This window comes from Adiantum capillus-veneris, chromosome 9 (assembly GCF_014529385.1).
Source record: "Adiantum capillus-veneris isolate H3 chromosome 9, ASM1452938v2, whole genome shotgun sequence".
Lineage (NCBI taxonomy): Eukaryota > Viridiplantae > Streptophyta > Polypodiopsida > Polypodiales > Pteridaceae > Adiantum > Adiantum capillus-veneris.
The window spans coordinates 26,400,740-26,416,098 of record NC_140939.1 but is presented as its reverse complement, the minus strand read 5'-3'; the positions used below and the strand labels follow the sequence as shown (position 1 = coordinate 26,416,098).

Here is a 15,359-nt window from a genome sequence, read left to right as displayed (position 1 = left end):
TTGTCTTGGTATTTGACATAGATATTTGAATGAACATGCCTTTGCTAACTATACATGTGGCCTAGGGGGCTCTTTGTCCTTTGTCTTGTATCATTCACAAAGTTTGCCATATGGAGTTATTCGGCTCTCCAACCTTTGTCCATCTGCCTCTTTGCCATTGTCTCTTTCCTCTCTCCTTCCGATGCACATACCGACATGGAGAACATAGTGCCAACTCTCCACCATTCTTTCTATGACAATCGAGTAGTTTGTGTACTATATAACATTGTATAATTGTTGCAAAATCCGTAGTGTGAAAAGTGGAACCATTTCTTTGCTTTTGTTTGTAGCTCCTAAAAAAAGACGATTAATTTCTTTTGAGCAAATATCTTGCAAGAAAGATAAGTTCTCTACATTATCATTTTGCATGTCTCAATATTTAAAAATACTCTCTAATAACTTAAAAACAAGTATAAATTACTAGCAAAAGGCATAGCAAGCACGACTTTGCACGAGCATATAATATGCATGAGATACACAACTCAATGCTGATCACACGATGCACCACTATATGCCTTATTAACAATGCAATGTATAGTCGTCTCCATAAACTACCACATAACGTACATACTGTAGGTCAATTTTTCCTTGACTCCACTTTGGCGCACTGTAAGGTACACTACTTTTGTTTGGCAGCCATCTCTAACCGGTTCTTTTGCAACTATGGTTGGGTTCACATGGGGTGGTGGAAGAGAGAGGGCAGGTGCGAGAATCCCAACTGGCACGCAAACTTGGGCAACAAAAACGAAGCCAATTTCTGAACCCATCAAAAATTGGGCGACACCCCTCTGGAAAGATAAAAACTGTCCTTTTACAACGAGATATGCAGAGAACAAAGCTCGAGCACCTCCTCTACTAATCGAGTTACTAGTAGGCTACTGCTTAGCACATGCTGCAAGTTCGCACCTTATTTGTGAAGGAGTAGGCCTATTGCTTCCACCTTGTCTGGACAAAGCACGCGGAGGCAACGAAATCACAACTCTGCTTTTATGCTTTTATCATGATTACTATGACTCGTGTGACCACCACCTCACACCCGTGTTACCAACGTGGAGGTCTTCTAGCAAATTCCTATACGTCGTGCGTGCCTTTACCAGTGAAATAAGCAAAGGTGAAGACCTAATCGAGCGGAGGCGATGTGCGCTGTCGCGCTCGATTTCCCTTAGAAGAGTGATGTCGCCTCTTTCGGAAGCAGAGCTTCCTGCCGATTCTTCGCCACCAGTAGCAGGCGAGGTTTCTTCCTCCTCTCCTTCTTTTCGCTCCGATTTTGTGGAGAACGACTTGCTGTCTGTTTCATTCAATCAAGACTATGGGTGCTTTGCCTGTGCCACAAACAAGGGCTTCCGCATATACAATTGCGACCCATTCAGGAAGACCTTCCAGCGCGACTTCAAAGATGGTGGGGTGGGCATGGTGGAGATGCTCTTTAGGTGCAACATTCTCGCTCTTGTCGGAGGCGGCGCCAATCCCATCTACCCACCCAACAAAGTCATGTTGTGGGATGATCACCAAAATCGCTGCATTGGTGAACTTTCCTTCCGCTCTGAGGTACGGGCAGTTCGTTTGCGCCGTGATCGTATAGTGGTCATCCTCGAGCATAAAATCTATGTCTACAACTTTGCCGACCTTAAGCTTCTCCATCAAATTGAGACCATTGCAAACCCACGAGGTCTCTGTGCGCTCTCTGCAGCGTCAAACTCCATCGTACTTGCATGTCTAGGGTTGCATCGAGGACAAGTAAGAGTTGAACATTATAGTTTGAAGAAGACCAAGTTTATCCAAGCCCATGATTCACACCTAGCTTGCTTCACTCTTACGCTGGATGGACAATTACTTGCCACAGCCAGCTCTAAGGGAACCCTTGTACGAATTTTCAATACCCTTGATGGAACCAGGTTGCGAGAGGTACACACACTTTCTGAGTGCATGACATGATTCAATGCAATCATCACTCTGTATGTTTGGCAATTTTTTTTTTTCAACTCACTCTTACAGTTGTACCTCAAAGTTCACTTCTTAACACTCTTGCATATTTGCTTATGATTATTAAACAGGTTAGACGAGGCGCAGACCGGGCAGAAATTTACAGCATTGCATTCTCTTCAGAGGCACAATGGCTTGCTTTGTCAAGTGACAAGGGAACAGTGCATGTGTTTACTTTGAAAGGGCCCACAGGTGCTGTACTCAATGATGAACCTAGACGTAATGAATCTGGATCATCTTTAGTTCCTGGTTTTGGAAATGGAAATGGAAGTGGGGGTAGTAGTCCGCCTTGCAGTGGCTCCACATCTATTTCTAGCAGCAATCCAAGTTCCTCCTTATCCTTCATGAAAGGTACTTTTCATTGTGTTTACTCACGTTTATCCAAAGTGTATCTTATGCTAATTTTTAGGAAGTTCCTGGACTTGACTATTGTGATGCATTCTATTGAACTGTCAAGAATGGAGCAACATAACTTTTTTAGTATCGTGTGTTATGTATATCTTTCTGTACCTGTATGCACTTGCCTACACATGTTGATAAATATGTACATAGATATGTACTTATGTATGTACTATGTACACCCACATCACACGTGCATGAATGCATGTGCATGGGTGTTCATGTCTTAGGACATACACAGATATGCCTGTGCATACTCGTATGCAAACATGTTTATATTTGCATACATTTTTGTGTCATATGTATATACATGCTCAACATAACAAACCAGGTACACTGACAATTCGTACTTCTATGTACATTAAAGTCTCAGGTGCTTCTCGAATAGTTCATTCTGGGCAAATGTATGATGCATTTGATTTTTTTTTTCGATCAGCTTGTGTCTCAAAGAGTACACAGACTCCCCCGTGAAAGGATATGAGGGCGTTTTTATGAAAATGCTCTCAGATGAGACAGAAAAGAGGGATGAGGTGAGAGGGAGTGATACAATGCTGGTTATTTATGTATTCTAGTGGATCAAGGTTCAAAGGGTCCTTCGAAGCTTATAAATGTGTGCTGCCTTACACGGGTTCATTATTTGACATATAGGTGGTTCAAACTCCTGGAAAGTACCCAATTGGAAGATTCTTCACCCCCTACATGCTTCGGGATATCACTCCAAGGCTGGGAAAGAACCAATAGTTACCGATTCACTAAATAGGCTTGTGTTCTGAGCTTCGGCTATTTAGGCAATTAGGGTTTATCAGAGCAAGATGGAGGACCTTAGACACTTGTGGACTTCATGCAGGACGAGACATTGATTTGCGTTATAGTAGCCCTTCATTGGATCTATGGCTGATGGTTATATTGTCTTGTGAGTGACTACCATTGGTTTATACCTTGCACTTTCCTCTCAAGGGTGAATCTTGGCTTATCCTTGATCCATCTAGGTATATTTTTTAGTTGTATAGTGGACATGTAGACTTTACATTGTTAGGTTTTCGTCTGTGTTACGACCTGTTGATATTGTGCTAATTTTTTCTATCTTTTGTGGTGCGTATGTCCTATTAACTACCTCTTTTTTGTGCTGATTTTTTTGATTTAATGCTTCTTTTAGTGCTAGGCTTCATTATGAGTTTTACACCCACTATTGGGCACTGATGATGTTGGTATTTAGTCAATACTATGTATGATGGAGCTGATGATTAGTTGTCTTGTGGGTGACTACCGTGGGTCTATACCTTGCACTTCCCTCTAAGGGTGAAACTGGGCTTATCTTGGATTCATCTAGGTACATAAATAAAAATATGTATTACATAATTAAAGAAGGTAATAGGGAAAATGTACCTCTTGATGACATACCCGCCCCTTGAAACATTGCAAGCAATCTCACTTGCATGCCAACAATACATGCTGACATATCTCGATATCACAAATACTCACAGGATGGTCCTCATCAAGCATATTCTTTGGCACATCACCAACAAAGGGCCTTAGAAGGCTCACATGAAAAACATTATGTATTTTCTAGACCTCAACGTGCAAGCTACATCACTGATCTTGTATAAAATCTGAGAAGGACCATAGCTGAGCTTTGGAAACAAACGTTCCTTGCCTTTCCTTTTCCTTAACATAACCTTTTCATAGTGCAAAAGTACTCAATCACCAAGTTAAAATCCAAGTTCATGATGGTGACGATCATCAACTTTTTTTTGCTTAGCCTGAGTCTTCTTAGGAGCTCCTACAATGCGACACTTCTCCTTTGATTTGGACAAGTTTTCACACAATGTGACACTTTTCCTTTGTTTTGGATGAGTTTTCACACAAGAAAGCTCTCTTGCTTTGCAACTTGTCATGATGGTACCGTTAGTACATGTGGGGGGTTAGCAATTAGCGTTACAAAACAGGGAATTACAACTTGCTGAAATTCTGTGACAGCACCAAAAAGCTTCTAAATTGCAAGGAAATCCGTCCTATACAGGTACTTTTGACTTACAGGGGATTTGGCGTTGTTATGCTACCGAAATTGGGTCAAAAACCTGCAATTGCAGCCCTCGCCAGGTTTGAACAGGTTTGTGAGACTTTGATCTATGTGTTCGGGTCGTCTATTTCAATCGAATAAAGAAATACCGAAAGGGGCGCCGGTCTTTGGGGCCTTCAGGGTGTCCGTCTTTGTGTGTGCAGTGACATTCTAGTCACTGGACGCATTTCATTTGTGTTCTCTTTTCTTCTCAGTGCTCTGTGTAAAGTTAACAGTTAATAAAATTAGTATTGCCCTCTATGGTGTACAGGCCAGTTATACTTGGCCTCTCAAAAGCAATTACATGAAAAGCATCAAACTCAAAAGCATCTCTTCTCAAAAGCTGGCGTTGAAATTTATCCGACGTAAATCACGGAAATCTGTACAGGCCGCCACACGAGCACACCGAGCATGAAACACGGAATTTCGTACAAGCTGCCACATGAACAAGTCAACTTAAAACGCGGACGTCCGTACTAGGCCACTTGGGAAGACTTTGTAAGTTGGTAAAACTTCTTCTTCCGTTTCTTCTAGGGTTTAGGCTCCTCGGCCCGGATGTGCAGGTTGGTCCCGTTCTTTAGTGGCTTGACATGTCAGCAGTTTGTGACAGCCATCTTCACACGATATTCATTGTCAGTGTCTCACGTCTGCAAGTGCAATTTTTGCACCAATTTTGCATTCACAAATTTGTGTGAGCTTCTATCATCAAGGAGTATGGGCACATTGTGACCATCGATCTTTGGGAAACGGAGAAGATCGTGCTTATCATCAAACACTTTGGTGCTAAAGCCTAAAAGTACAATCAGTGCATGAACTATGCGCTAGGTGATGGATTTCAACTTGAATAACATTAGAGTGAGATCTCGTGAATCTGGACCGAAGGGCGTCCCTGCGGCTTCTGGTAGTCTTTGATTTGGTGGCCCGTCTGGCCACACCCGAAGTGTCAGGTGCAACGGAAGTGTTTAAGGATTTAGCTCGGATCTAGTACTCCACACAAACACACGGTTACTACACTTCACTTGAAAAGAGAGACTGGAATGAACACAAAAGAGGAGAGAGAGAGAGAGAGAGAGAGAGAGAGAGAGAGAGAGAGAGAGGAGAGACGACACTGCATGTCGGGTCCCAATCACCCTCAAGGGCCCCCTTGCTCTGTTGCGAGAGCAAATAGTTGCTTTATAATTTATTACTTGCACAAAATGCTGATACAATGATGCTAAATGTTGAGATGCTGAAATGCCAATGTGTACTCCGCGAAGTGCTGAAGGGTATTGCGGTAGGTGCTAAGGGATATTGTGGTGGATGCTTGGTACTTGGAAGGCTAAGTGCTGGGTATTGCGGGGTACTTTGGGTTTTGCTAATGTTGAGTACTTTGGGTTTTGCTAAGTGCTGGGTATTGCGGGGTACTTTGGGTTTTGCTAACGCTGAATCCAAAAACGCTAGAGACTGAGGTTGACCAAAAACGCTAGGCTGATGTTTAGCTGCTGGGGAGATCTCATGCACAAACGCTATCTTGCTGGTTCTTTTGGCGATAATCTCTTGATGAGAAAAACGCTAGGGAGAGAGACTGCTTGGTGATGGTGCTTGATGCAAAAACGCCAAGGCTGGGATCTGACGATGAAGTCACTTGCTGATTAAAAACGCCACCAATGTTGGGTCTTGCTTGCGAAGTTGCCTGTTGAGCGATGGAGCTTCTGTTGCCTCTTTTGCCATTCAGTGCTAACTTGGGTTTGCTTATATATTAACTCACTCAAATTGCCCTACCTACTTTTGTTGGGAAGTCACTTAAATTAATAAGTGAAAAATGTCAAAAATAGGAAAATAGGCTAAAATCACTGGAAAATTCCCTTGACTGATTCTGATGGGAATGCTTATGATCATGCTGTGTGCAACCAGAGGATACGCATCTACACTAAGTGTCTGGACATGCATGGTCTACGAATAGACTCACAAAAGTGCCAGATCACTTCTAAATCTAGACTGACTGGACTGACTGAACCCTGATTGTGCTGTAGCTTGTCCACGGACACATAGGGTTGGATGCGTCTCGTGACATCAGATCTGGTGCATCTTCTCGTGGCTGGATCTAGATGTGGATCTAGATCTCGGTCGAGGAAACCTGCTACTGCATGGGCACAAGGCGTTTGAAAGGCTGCCCCGAGGTGGTATTGCACCGTAGAGATGATCTCCGAGCACTACATCTGCTGCCCATGACAAAACGTTGGGCTGAGATCTTGCCAAAAACGCTAGGCTGTAGTAATGCCAAAACACTAGGCAGCCCTGCCACCTGCCCCAACCCCCTTTGGGGCACCCAAGGGAAGGGGGCACCCAAGGGAAGGCGCCCCCTCTTTGGGCTCAACTGCTATGCTGTAAGAGGTGACCTTTCCTTGCATATATACATGCTGCCCAACCCCCTCTGGGGCACCCAAGGGAAAGCGCCCCTTTTTGGGCTCAACTGTTATGCTGTAAGAGGTGACCTTCCCCTTGTATATATACATGCTGCCCTAACCTGCCTGACCTAGCCAGAAGGCTCCACGAGTTGGCATAAATCCCAATAAATGGGAAAAATAGGGCAAGATAGGAGCAGCTATCCCTAATGCCAGCAAATACCACATTGGTTACCGGTAACCTGGTTGGGACCCTATGAATGTGTGTGTGTGTGTGTGTGACTAGTTGATGACATGGCAGTATTGCCCGGACAGAGAACCATGACATGGCAGCAGGCTGTACAGATAGAGATGACGTGGCGGACATGGCAGTACTGTCAAAGTCGGCGATGCGGAAGCATGTAGACCAAGGTGAGAAGACACGAGAGAGAGAGAGAGAGAGAGAGAGAGAGAGAGAGAGAGAGAGAGAGAGAGAGAGAGAGAGAGAGAGAGAGAGAGAGATGCACTGAACCAATCAATCAAGGCAATGAGATAACATCTAATTATACAATGGGGACTGAGGGTTTCTTATATCGAAATCCCAGTAAATTGCCCTACCCAACCCAGACTTTGTCAAACAAGTGAAATAAATCCCTAAAAGCCAAAATAAATACTGGGTTCACATTGGGCAATTCACTTGAGATGCCTAAACTTCAACACCCTCTGCAGCTCATAGTGGATATCAATAGTGAAACCAAGTCGATGAAGAAGCTACCATGGACACCCCAGTAGCTGTACACTTCACTTGATACACCTCGGTGTTGCTCTCCTCAACTTTGTACCTAAAAGTAATGACATCTTGAGCATCGGTTGCCTCTGTAGAAAATTTGAACTGTAGACAAGACTATGTTCGATAATCCCCATTCGTGAACTGTGAACATTTGGAGGCGACTCACCCATGGTGGCGAATTGACTTTGGGCATTGGCTTGGAAGCGGCGAGGCGACTTGCGAGTAGTTGTGACAAAGAGGGAAAATTTTGTGCGGCTTGGGATTCGTGTAGCCACAATTTCAGAGTGCGAAACGGTACACGTACCAGGATTTTGCAACTTCATGATGGCTCCCCCTTGCTCGAGCGCCAACGACAAGTTGAACGGCAGCAACTACACATAGGAATTTGATTATGCCGCTTTGGTTTACTCAGAAAGGGTTATGGGATATTGTCGATGGCTCGGAGCCTCGTCCCACGAGGGACCCCCACAACAGGTACACCCGCCTTCAAGATGACGAGCACACCAAATTGTGTGTCGATTGGGATGCGTCCAATGCGAAGGCGATGTCGGCCATTGCGGAATCTCTTACGAAGGACCTATCTCCAACCATTCAGACCTTGAAGACTGCCAGCGAAATGTGGCTCAAGCTTGTCGGAATGTTTGATCGAGATTCCATGATGCGAGCAGTCACCCTTCTTGGACAGTTGTTTGAAATCCATAACCCCTGAGGAAGTTCCATGCAATCATTTTTGATGAAGATTAAAGTTGTGCATGATCAATTGGCAACTATGAAGAGTGCACTTCCCAGTACCCAGTTAGCTTCTTTGGTCCTTACAAAGTTTCTATAGAGTATGAAACGGTGGCTAGAACCCTACGGCTACAAGTTACGAAGTAAAAGTTGGAATTTGACGATCTCAGCTCTTTTCTCATTGAGGAGGAAGCCGTGTTGGTTACTCAAGGCAAAATTCAGATTTTTGAGATAGCGGACACACGTGGCGAGGCACATGTTGCTTCGGACTCCATAAAAAGGACAAAGTACCATTGCTACAAGTGTGGAAAGCGAGGTCATTTGGCCAAGGATTGTAGATCCAAAGGCAAAGACAAAGATTCTACAAAGGACAAGGGTAAAAGCAAGCAATAAGAGGACAACTGTGACAGTGACTCAGGGAAGGATAGCAGAGAGGCTGTTGGTGTGGTGACAACCACACTGGCACGGGCTCCCGCCTTCTAGTCATATGCAGATCGATGTCACCACTAGCTTCAGTCAAAGAGGCTTGTGAGTGGCAAAGGGGGGCAGACAGTGCTCCCGAGTCCCTATGTTATGATTTGGACCCTTGTGTAAGAGTTCAAGTTATTGGTGTTTGGTTCCGTAGGTCGGAGTCTAAATCACTTGCATCTGGCAGGGAACCAATCAGGCGTATCAAACACACTATGGATGGGCGCGCCAATTCATTTTTGTTGGTTGGATCATGGACAATATGTGTGGAATTCCAGAGTTCATTATCTTGGAGTGTTATATTTTGGACGTGATTACCCAAGCGCCCGTCTTGCTGAGTTGTGAGCGTTTTAAACGCTACACCAAGAGGGGGTCTGGCGGTGTGCCTTTGAAAACGCAGGAAGAAGTGGGGCAGGATGCCGTTGCTTGGTGCTGCTTATGCAGCGTTTTGGAACGCTGTAGGGCAAAGGGACTTTGGGAGAGTACTACGCGCAAGGCCTGCCTCTGTATCGTTTTGAAACGCAGCAAGGTGCAAGGGATTGGGGCACCTCCTACAGGATGAGAGGGGGAGGAAGCAGCGGGCAGCAATCAGCAAGGATGCGTTTCAAAACGCCAGGGCCTGCAGGGGCTTTCCAAAACGCTGGCTGTTGAGAGAAAAAACGCCAGGCAGCAATAGCGACCAAACAAGTCTTTGGCGAAGGCTTCTTGTTCTTCTCATCCGGGATGCCTCGCTCCGCCAAGGACTTTGACACGGGAGTGAGAGAGAAAGAGAGAGAGAGATGCATTGAACTAATCAACCAAGGCAATGAGATAACAGATAATTATACAATGGGGGCTGAGGGTTTCTTATATAGAAATCCCAGTAAATTGCCCTCGTGTCGACCAAAATTGAACTGTGATTTTAAAGTTTTGAAGTATTTTAAGTGATTCTCTCGTGTGTCGTGCCAGATTCTCGTCTTGGGGTGTTCAGGATTGTGACACTCTTATCTAAAAGGAACCAGCAATAATGCGAAGCTGCATTCGTTAATGCAAGTAAAGAACAAAGGATTGTGAAATTGTGAACTTTTTATTCTACCTATTCTCTGAATTCCAAAAATTCTACAAATTATAATGTCTAAACTATGCTAGTGTTTTCTAGCAGACTCCAGAGGTATTGTGGGCTCACCTAGATATATACATTTTCTTGTTATTTCGGCAAAATTTTGAAACCTTGACCTTTCTTAACCGAAGGACGAAAGATTTCGTCTGAGAACCTGAGAAACCCCCAAATGGTTTTGGTGACTAGGTACTAACAGTATGGTGCGAAAAAATTGGTACTACGTACAATTGTAGTAGCAGCGTAAGGGGTTGGTATACTGGAATCTATTAACCTTGGCACAGCTGTGATTATCTTTTAGTGGATCAAAGAGTTTGATGAAAGAACTTGATTTTCTTTTGGGTTCAAGGGTGTGATTTGACTGGAAATGTTTCACATACAGGTGTCTTGCCAAGATATTTTAGTTCAGAGTGGTCTTTTGCGCAGTTTCGGCTGCCTGAAGATGTAAGGACGCTTGTTGCATTTGGGCCCGACAGGACTACTGTACTTATTATTGGATTGGATGGAAGGTAATTTTCCACTCGAACAATCGTCCTAGGGGTTTGTGTTGTTTTAATCCTTGGTTTGATGTGTGTGTGTGTGTGTGCTATCTTTCAGCTTTTACAGGTGCTCCTTTGATCCTGCTCATGGAGGGGAAATGCAACAAAAGCATTGTGCAAGATTTTTGGGATCAGACAAGGAGATGATTGTGTAACAAGAGAGCGCTTAAATAATCTGGTGTTAGATCATTGGACTTTCAAGGAGCCTTGTATAAGGTTTGGAAAGGTTCATTATCTGTTTGAGCAACATGTGATCTTTCCTTGCCCCATGTATTTTTTCAAAGCCCCTTACTCTGTTCCTTACTTTTTAAAGGGTCTCCATCTCTGTCGTTTGGAGGTTCTTTTGTCGTCATTGCCCAACAAACTATGTGCTACATGTGATACTGTATATAAAACACACCTGAATTCTTTTGTGGAGTCAATAAGCATTACTTCCACCAAGAGTTTACTCGATATATGGGTAAAATTATTAGAAGGTGGCTTTGTATAATACATATCAAGTTCGCGTCCAACTTTGCTATCCTTTTTTTACTCATCAATGTAATTAGCTAATCTCTAGGCAGAGTCATTCCGTGATATCAAACGCGGTTGGCATGTTTGCTGCATTTGGTGTACATTTTTGTGTATACCATCATGGGGGCCAGCTATTCTTTTAAGTTTAGCTATGTTTTGATGCGAGATTTCTCTCTTGAGAGATGTGGGCCCACAATTAGGCTTCCACTATGCGTTGGAGATTTGTTGGGTTCAGAAGTATATTTGCGAACAAATAGTTGCAACTATGCGACCGTGATCCCTCGTTTTGTCGATCGACTCAAAACACAATTGTAGCGCTTGAATAGGTTCATGTACTGAAGATGGGTGAGTGTACCAGTGCATGTGTCATAAGCCGGATGCACACATCATTTTAGCCAGGATCTGGATGCCACATAATTTGACATATCTTTTTACTGAAGTGTACATGAGCACAAACTTGCATGGAAAGATTAAGGCAATGAAGGGCTATGAACTTTTGCTTTAGCCTAATAATTCATGAAGCAGCACAGCAACGAGCATTCTGCAGAAAGGTTAATTTTAACCTAGTGGCGAAGGTGGCTGCATGAAGATGTGGGAAAGTGACTGGTTTATCCTAGCACAAGGACTTTGAAAAGCATGAAACTTATGGGAGCAATTGTGGACCATTGGATCCATCATCTATTGTGAAGCTTTTGGGAGCAATTGTGGATCATTGCACTTACCGTTGTAAACTCATGGAGTCTCTCTTGCCACTTGCTCTACGCATGCACAAACACCTTGTATCCACCCCGCACAATGTCATCAGAACCACTTTCTTGCCTACATAAGTATAGAGGCACCAATCCACATACTTTGGAATCGTATTGCAAAACCGATGTTTACTTAAAATCGACGACTGCATCATTAGCCCACCCTCCTTACACTGGGTGTTAGAGCTCAGGGTATTCTTTAGACATGATTGGGTGCCTGAAACTTCATTTTTTATATCCATAATTTCCTCTGTGTTGGACCACTATCCCATGGCTGAGTTGAACTCCCTCTCCCCCTAGCTTTTAGGTAAGCTTACAAGACATTAAAACAGGTGAGTAGCTTCACATGACTTCTAGCTTAGTATTGGATAGGAGAAGATTGGACTGTTGTAGGGGGTGTTTCATAATCCTAATGAGCTTGTCAAATCAACTGCGTCCGGGTTGTAATTGCATTGATTTAACGCTCTTTTTTGACCAAGTAATCAAACTATTGCTACAACAAAATGGACCCATGCATACTTACGGAGCTTTGATAGGAAAATATAAGCCTGAGATGTGCTATGAAGGTTTGCATCCTTTTAAGGCCTTGAGACCCTCTCAACGTCTTGTCTTCTTTCGATCACTATACAAAGAGAATTGCATATGTAGCCTCAAAGAAAATGGGAAAATAGTAGAGACCATTGGAAAAGGCTCTTTGACTGTAATTACAGTCACTATGGAGAATTCATCGCTCCATTTTATCAAACCTTTTTGGAATATATTTGCTCATCATGCCGGGATGGCATTCTCATGGGTGATAGTGAAATAGAGAGAGGTCATATACATGGATGCAATTGCTTTCTTCCATTCAATTTGCAATATAAAGCCTCACTTTCATAATGAAGTGCTCCCACAAAGATCCCATAGGGGACAAAGAAATCTTCACATTTATAATCATTGTCTACCACTCAACTAGATAAGAATAAATTTATAAATGTACCTAGGAAAGTGCAGCGAGTTCACCAAAAGTGCGGTGAGTCTACACATGGCAAACATGGTGATTGGTTCTTCTAAAAAATTTGACTCAACCATAGTTCCTTGATTCTAAAATTTAGAGCCCCTATGCAAAGCAAACTAGTTACACCTTAACTCAAAATATACGTATACATACCAAACAGAATCTACAGACCATTCAAAGACTACAAAAAGATCTCATGATGTGCATCTCCTCACAATTGAAAGTGAATTACAAGTGCACCACTTTTTTTTCGTAAAACCAAGGCTTGGAAGATTTCAAGTAGTAACAATGCAAGTGAATGTTATACATTTTGAAGCAAATGAACATTTAATGTGCTCAATTTGATTGAAGAAATATTAAACTTATATTCACTTATTCTACTTTTGCATCAAATTTTTTGATGTTTGGTAAAAATATCAGATTTGTACTCCACACAAATAAAAATGCTTCCATAAGTTTGCAAATCCAGATAGTAGTTTTATTATATCTTTCCAAATAGACAAAAATCTTGGAACAATGAATTATAATTAAGTAAAAAACAACAAGCTCTCATCCTGTAAAATAAGTCAAAGAAAACAGTTTCTCCTTCGAGTTTCAATCATTTTGCACATCAAATTCCACAATTTGATCAATAAGTTTAACCTAAATATCAATTTTCAGCAAAAATTCAAACTCAACGTCAGTTGGTTCATCATCAAAGTTTTAGGCAATTCTAGATAAAAATGTATCGTGTGCCTTTTGCAAAGTATAATGGATGTAACTAAAGGAGATGCTAGTAATTATTTGGAAAACCATGTTTCTAAATTGCACACTAATGATTTGCAATTACATAAAACACTCGTTGTATGGATTTTGTACTAAAAGATTACTTCGGTTTCTTGAAAAACATTTTCTTTGCATTCCACTTTGTATGTGAGTTTTTTTTACTCAAGACCTTTAAGAATGTCAAGTGGCTTTCACATCTCTATTCCTTATTTTGATACTTGTAGATTTATATGAACATTGATGATTATGTTTCCACCATTTTCACATTACATTCATTCCCCTTATAATAATGGTTATTTAAGAATCTCCTTTCCTTCGCACCATGTGTGGAAACATTTGCAAACATATATCTTGGCTTACCTAACAATATTGAATCCTTTTTGAGGTAGAGTTGATTATTGTGAGATCGTCTTTGTTGAATATATGACAGAAGAGAAGAAAGGGCACACAATGCACAACACCCGCAACCCAAAAGAGTAATAACAATCTTGACAACAATGATCGTAAGCAACCACATGAATCATTTACTTTTCAACGACGATAATAAAAAATAATGCATAATGATCATGGCACAACACATGTTGCTCTAAGATCATTCCATGAAATAAAATCATCATTTTTCCTAATTTTTGAAAATATTAAAGGTAACCATGATGAAACAACACTAGGGAATTGTTGATGCGCGCTCAAATGTACTACTCCTGAATGACTATCACCGATAGTCATCATCACTAGTGCACCTGGGCTACATTGAATTGATCTACCTACCATAGTGATGGAACGCTTATCCATCTAGCTCACTGACTAGCGATTCATTACTAGACTGCTGTATTAGTTTCCCCTTATGTTGTATTTCCCCTTTATGCATTGTAGGTTTCTTATCTTAAGTCAGTGAAGAAAAAGAAGAACAAGGTTTTGCCTCCATGCGTGTGTGTGTGTGTGTGTGTGTGTGTTTACACGCATGCTTGCAAGAGCTCAAGCTCTTTCCTTCTCCATCTCTCAACATGGTATTAGATCTTGGTCGTGTATGAAGATCTTGAAGAAGCAAATGGGAGCAAAAGAAGAAGTGGATTCAGGATTTTCAGGAGCCATCACCAAATGATCTTCGATTGAGGCGATTCTTTTTGGAGATTGTGCACTTTGGGTTAGTATTTTTTTCCTTTGGACTAGACTTGTACAATCAAATTTCATTTCTGAGTGCGTTCCCACCCCCATTTTAGAGTTGGAGCGCATTCACATGTAGAAACGGTAAGGGTCGGGATTCTACAAATCTGTCTTTTGGTGGTGCAGAAAGTTTTTGTTTGGCTGTAGTGTTCAATGATAATGTTCAGTATTGTGAAACAAGTGTATGTATACATATTGTGGTTATAGGTGGTAATTGACTATTTTTCGAAGGCTGCTTATAGACTTGGTGAAGTGTCGAAAACATGTCATCCAACAATGATGGACTTAGCCAGATTGTTAGCAAGAAGTTGAAAAATAACAACTTCCATGCTTGGAAGTTCAAAATGGACAATTTCCTTATGGAAGGTTATTGGGAGTACATAAATGGAGAGCATGAGACATCACCAATGTTAACAGAGCAAGGTGCAATTGCTGTGTAGATAAAATAATTTAAAGATTGGAACAACCAAGGAGCTTAGAAGTTCATGTATCGGCCTTTTGTGAGTACAATACACTATAATTGGACACATACAAGATGTTCACACCCATAAGGAGGCTTGGGACACCATACTATCATTGGATATGACAAATACAAAAGCAAGAAAGTTGCAGTAGAAAGCTAAATATACTCTAGAAGAAAAAATTGTCTATCAATGACTATTCACTGAAGGTAAAGAATATATGTAAGCCCCTTGTATCAATTGGT

The 15,359-nt window shown here is 42.0% G+C and overlaps 1 protein-coding gene and 1 long non-coding RNA gene across 2 annotated transcripts; both read left to right on the top strand.

The window, feature by feature from the left end:
* Positions 1–702: 702 nt before the first annotated feature.
* LOC147450256 (autophagy-related protein 18d-like) lies at positions 703–10,918 on the top strand. Its single transcript, XM_086519535.1, has 4 exons — positions 703–1,944; positions 2,094–2,373; positions 10,309–10,435; positions 10,524–10,918. Exons 1-4 carry the CDS (start codon positions 703–705, stop codon positions 10,618–10,620), a joined length of 1,746 nt encoding a protein of 581 aa, XP_086375661.1. The 3' UTR covers positions 10,621–10,918.
* Positions 2,380–7,366, top strand: LOC147450257 (uncharacterized). The gene is made up of 2 exons (XR_015189103.1): positions 2,380–2,951; positions 3,070–7,366. It is a non-coding gene; the product is annotated as an uncharacterized LOC147450257 (long non-coding RNA).
* Positions 10,919–15,359: the final 4,441 nt, after the last annotated feature.

Coding starts and splice junctions, on each gene's coding strand:
- LOC147450256 (XM_086519535.1), top strand. CDS start 703: ATGGTTGGGTTCACATGGGGTGGTGGAAGAGAGAGGGCAGGTGCGAGA. Junction 1,945..2,093: donor ATGGAACCAGGTTGCGAGAG/GTACACACACTT, acceptor ATTATTAAACAG/GTTAGACGAGGCGCAGACCG. Junction 2,374..10,308: donor CTCCTTATCCTTCATGAAAG/GTACTTTTCATT, acceptor TTTCACATACAG/GTGTCTTGCCAAGATATTTT.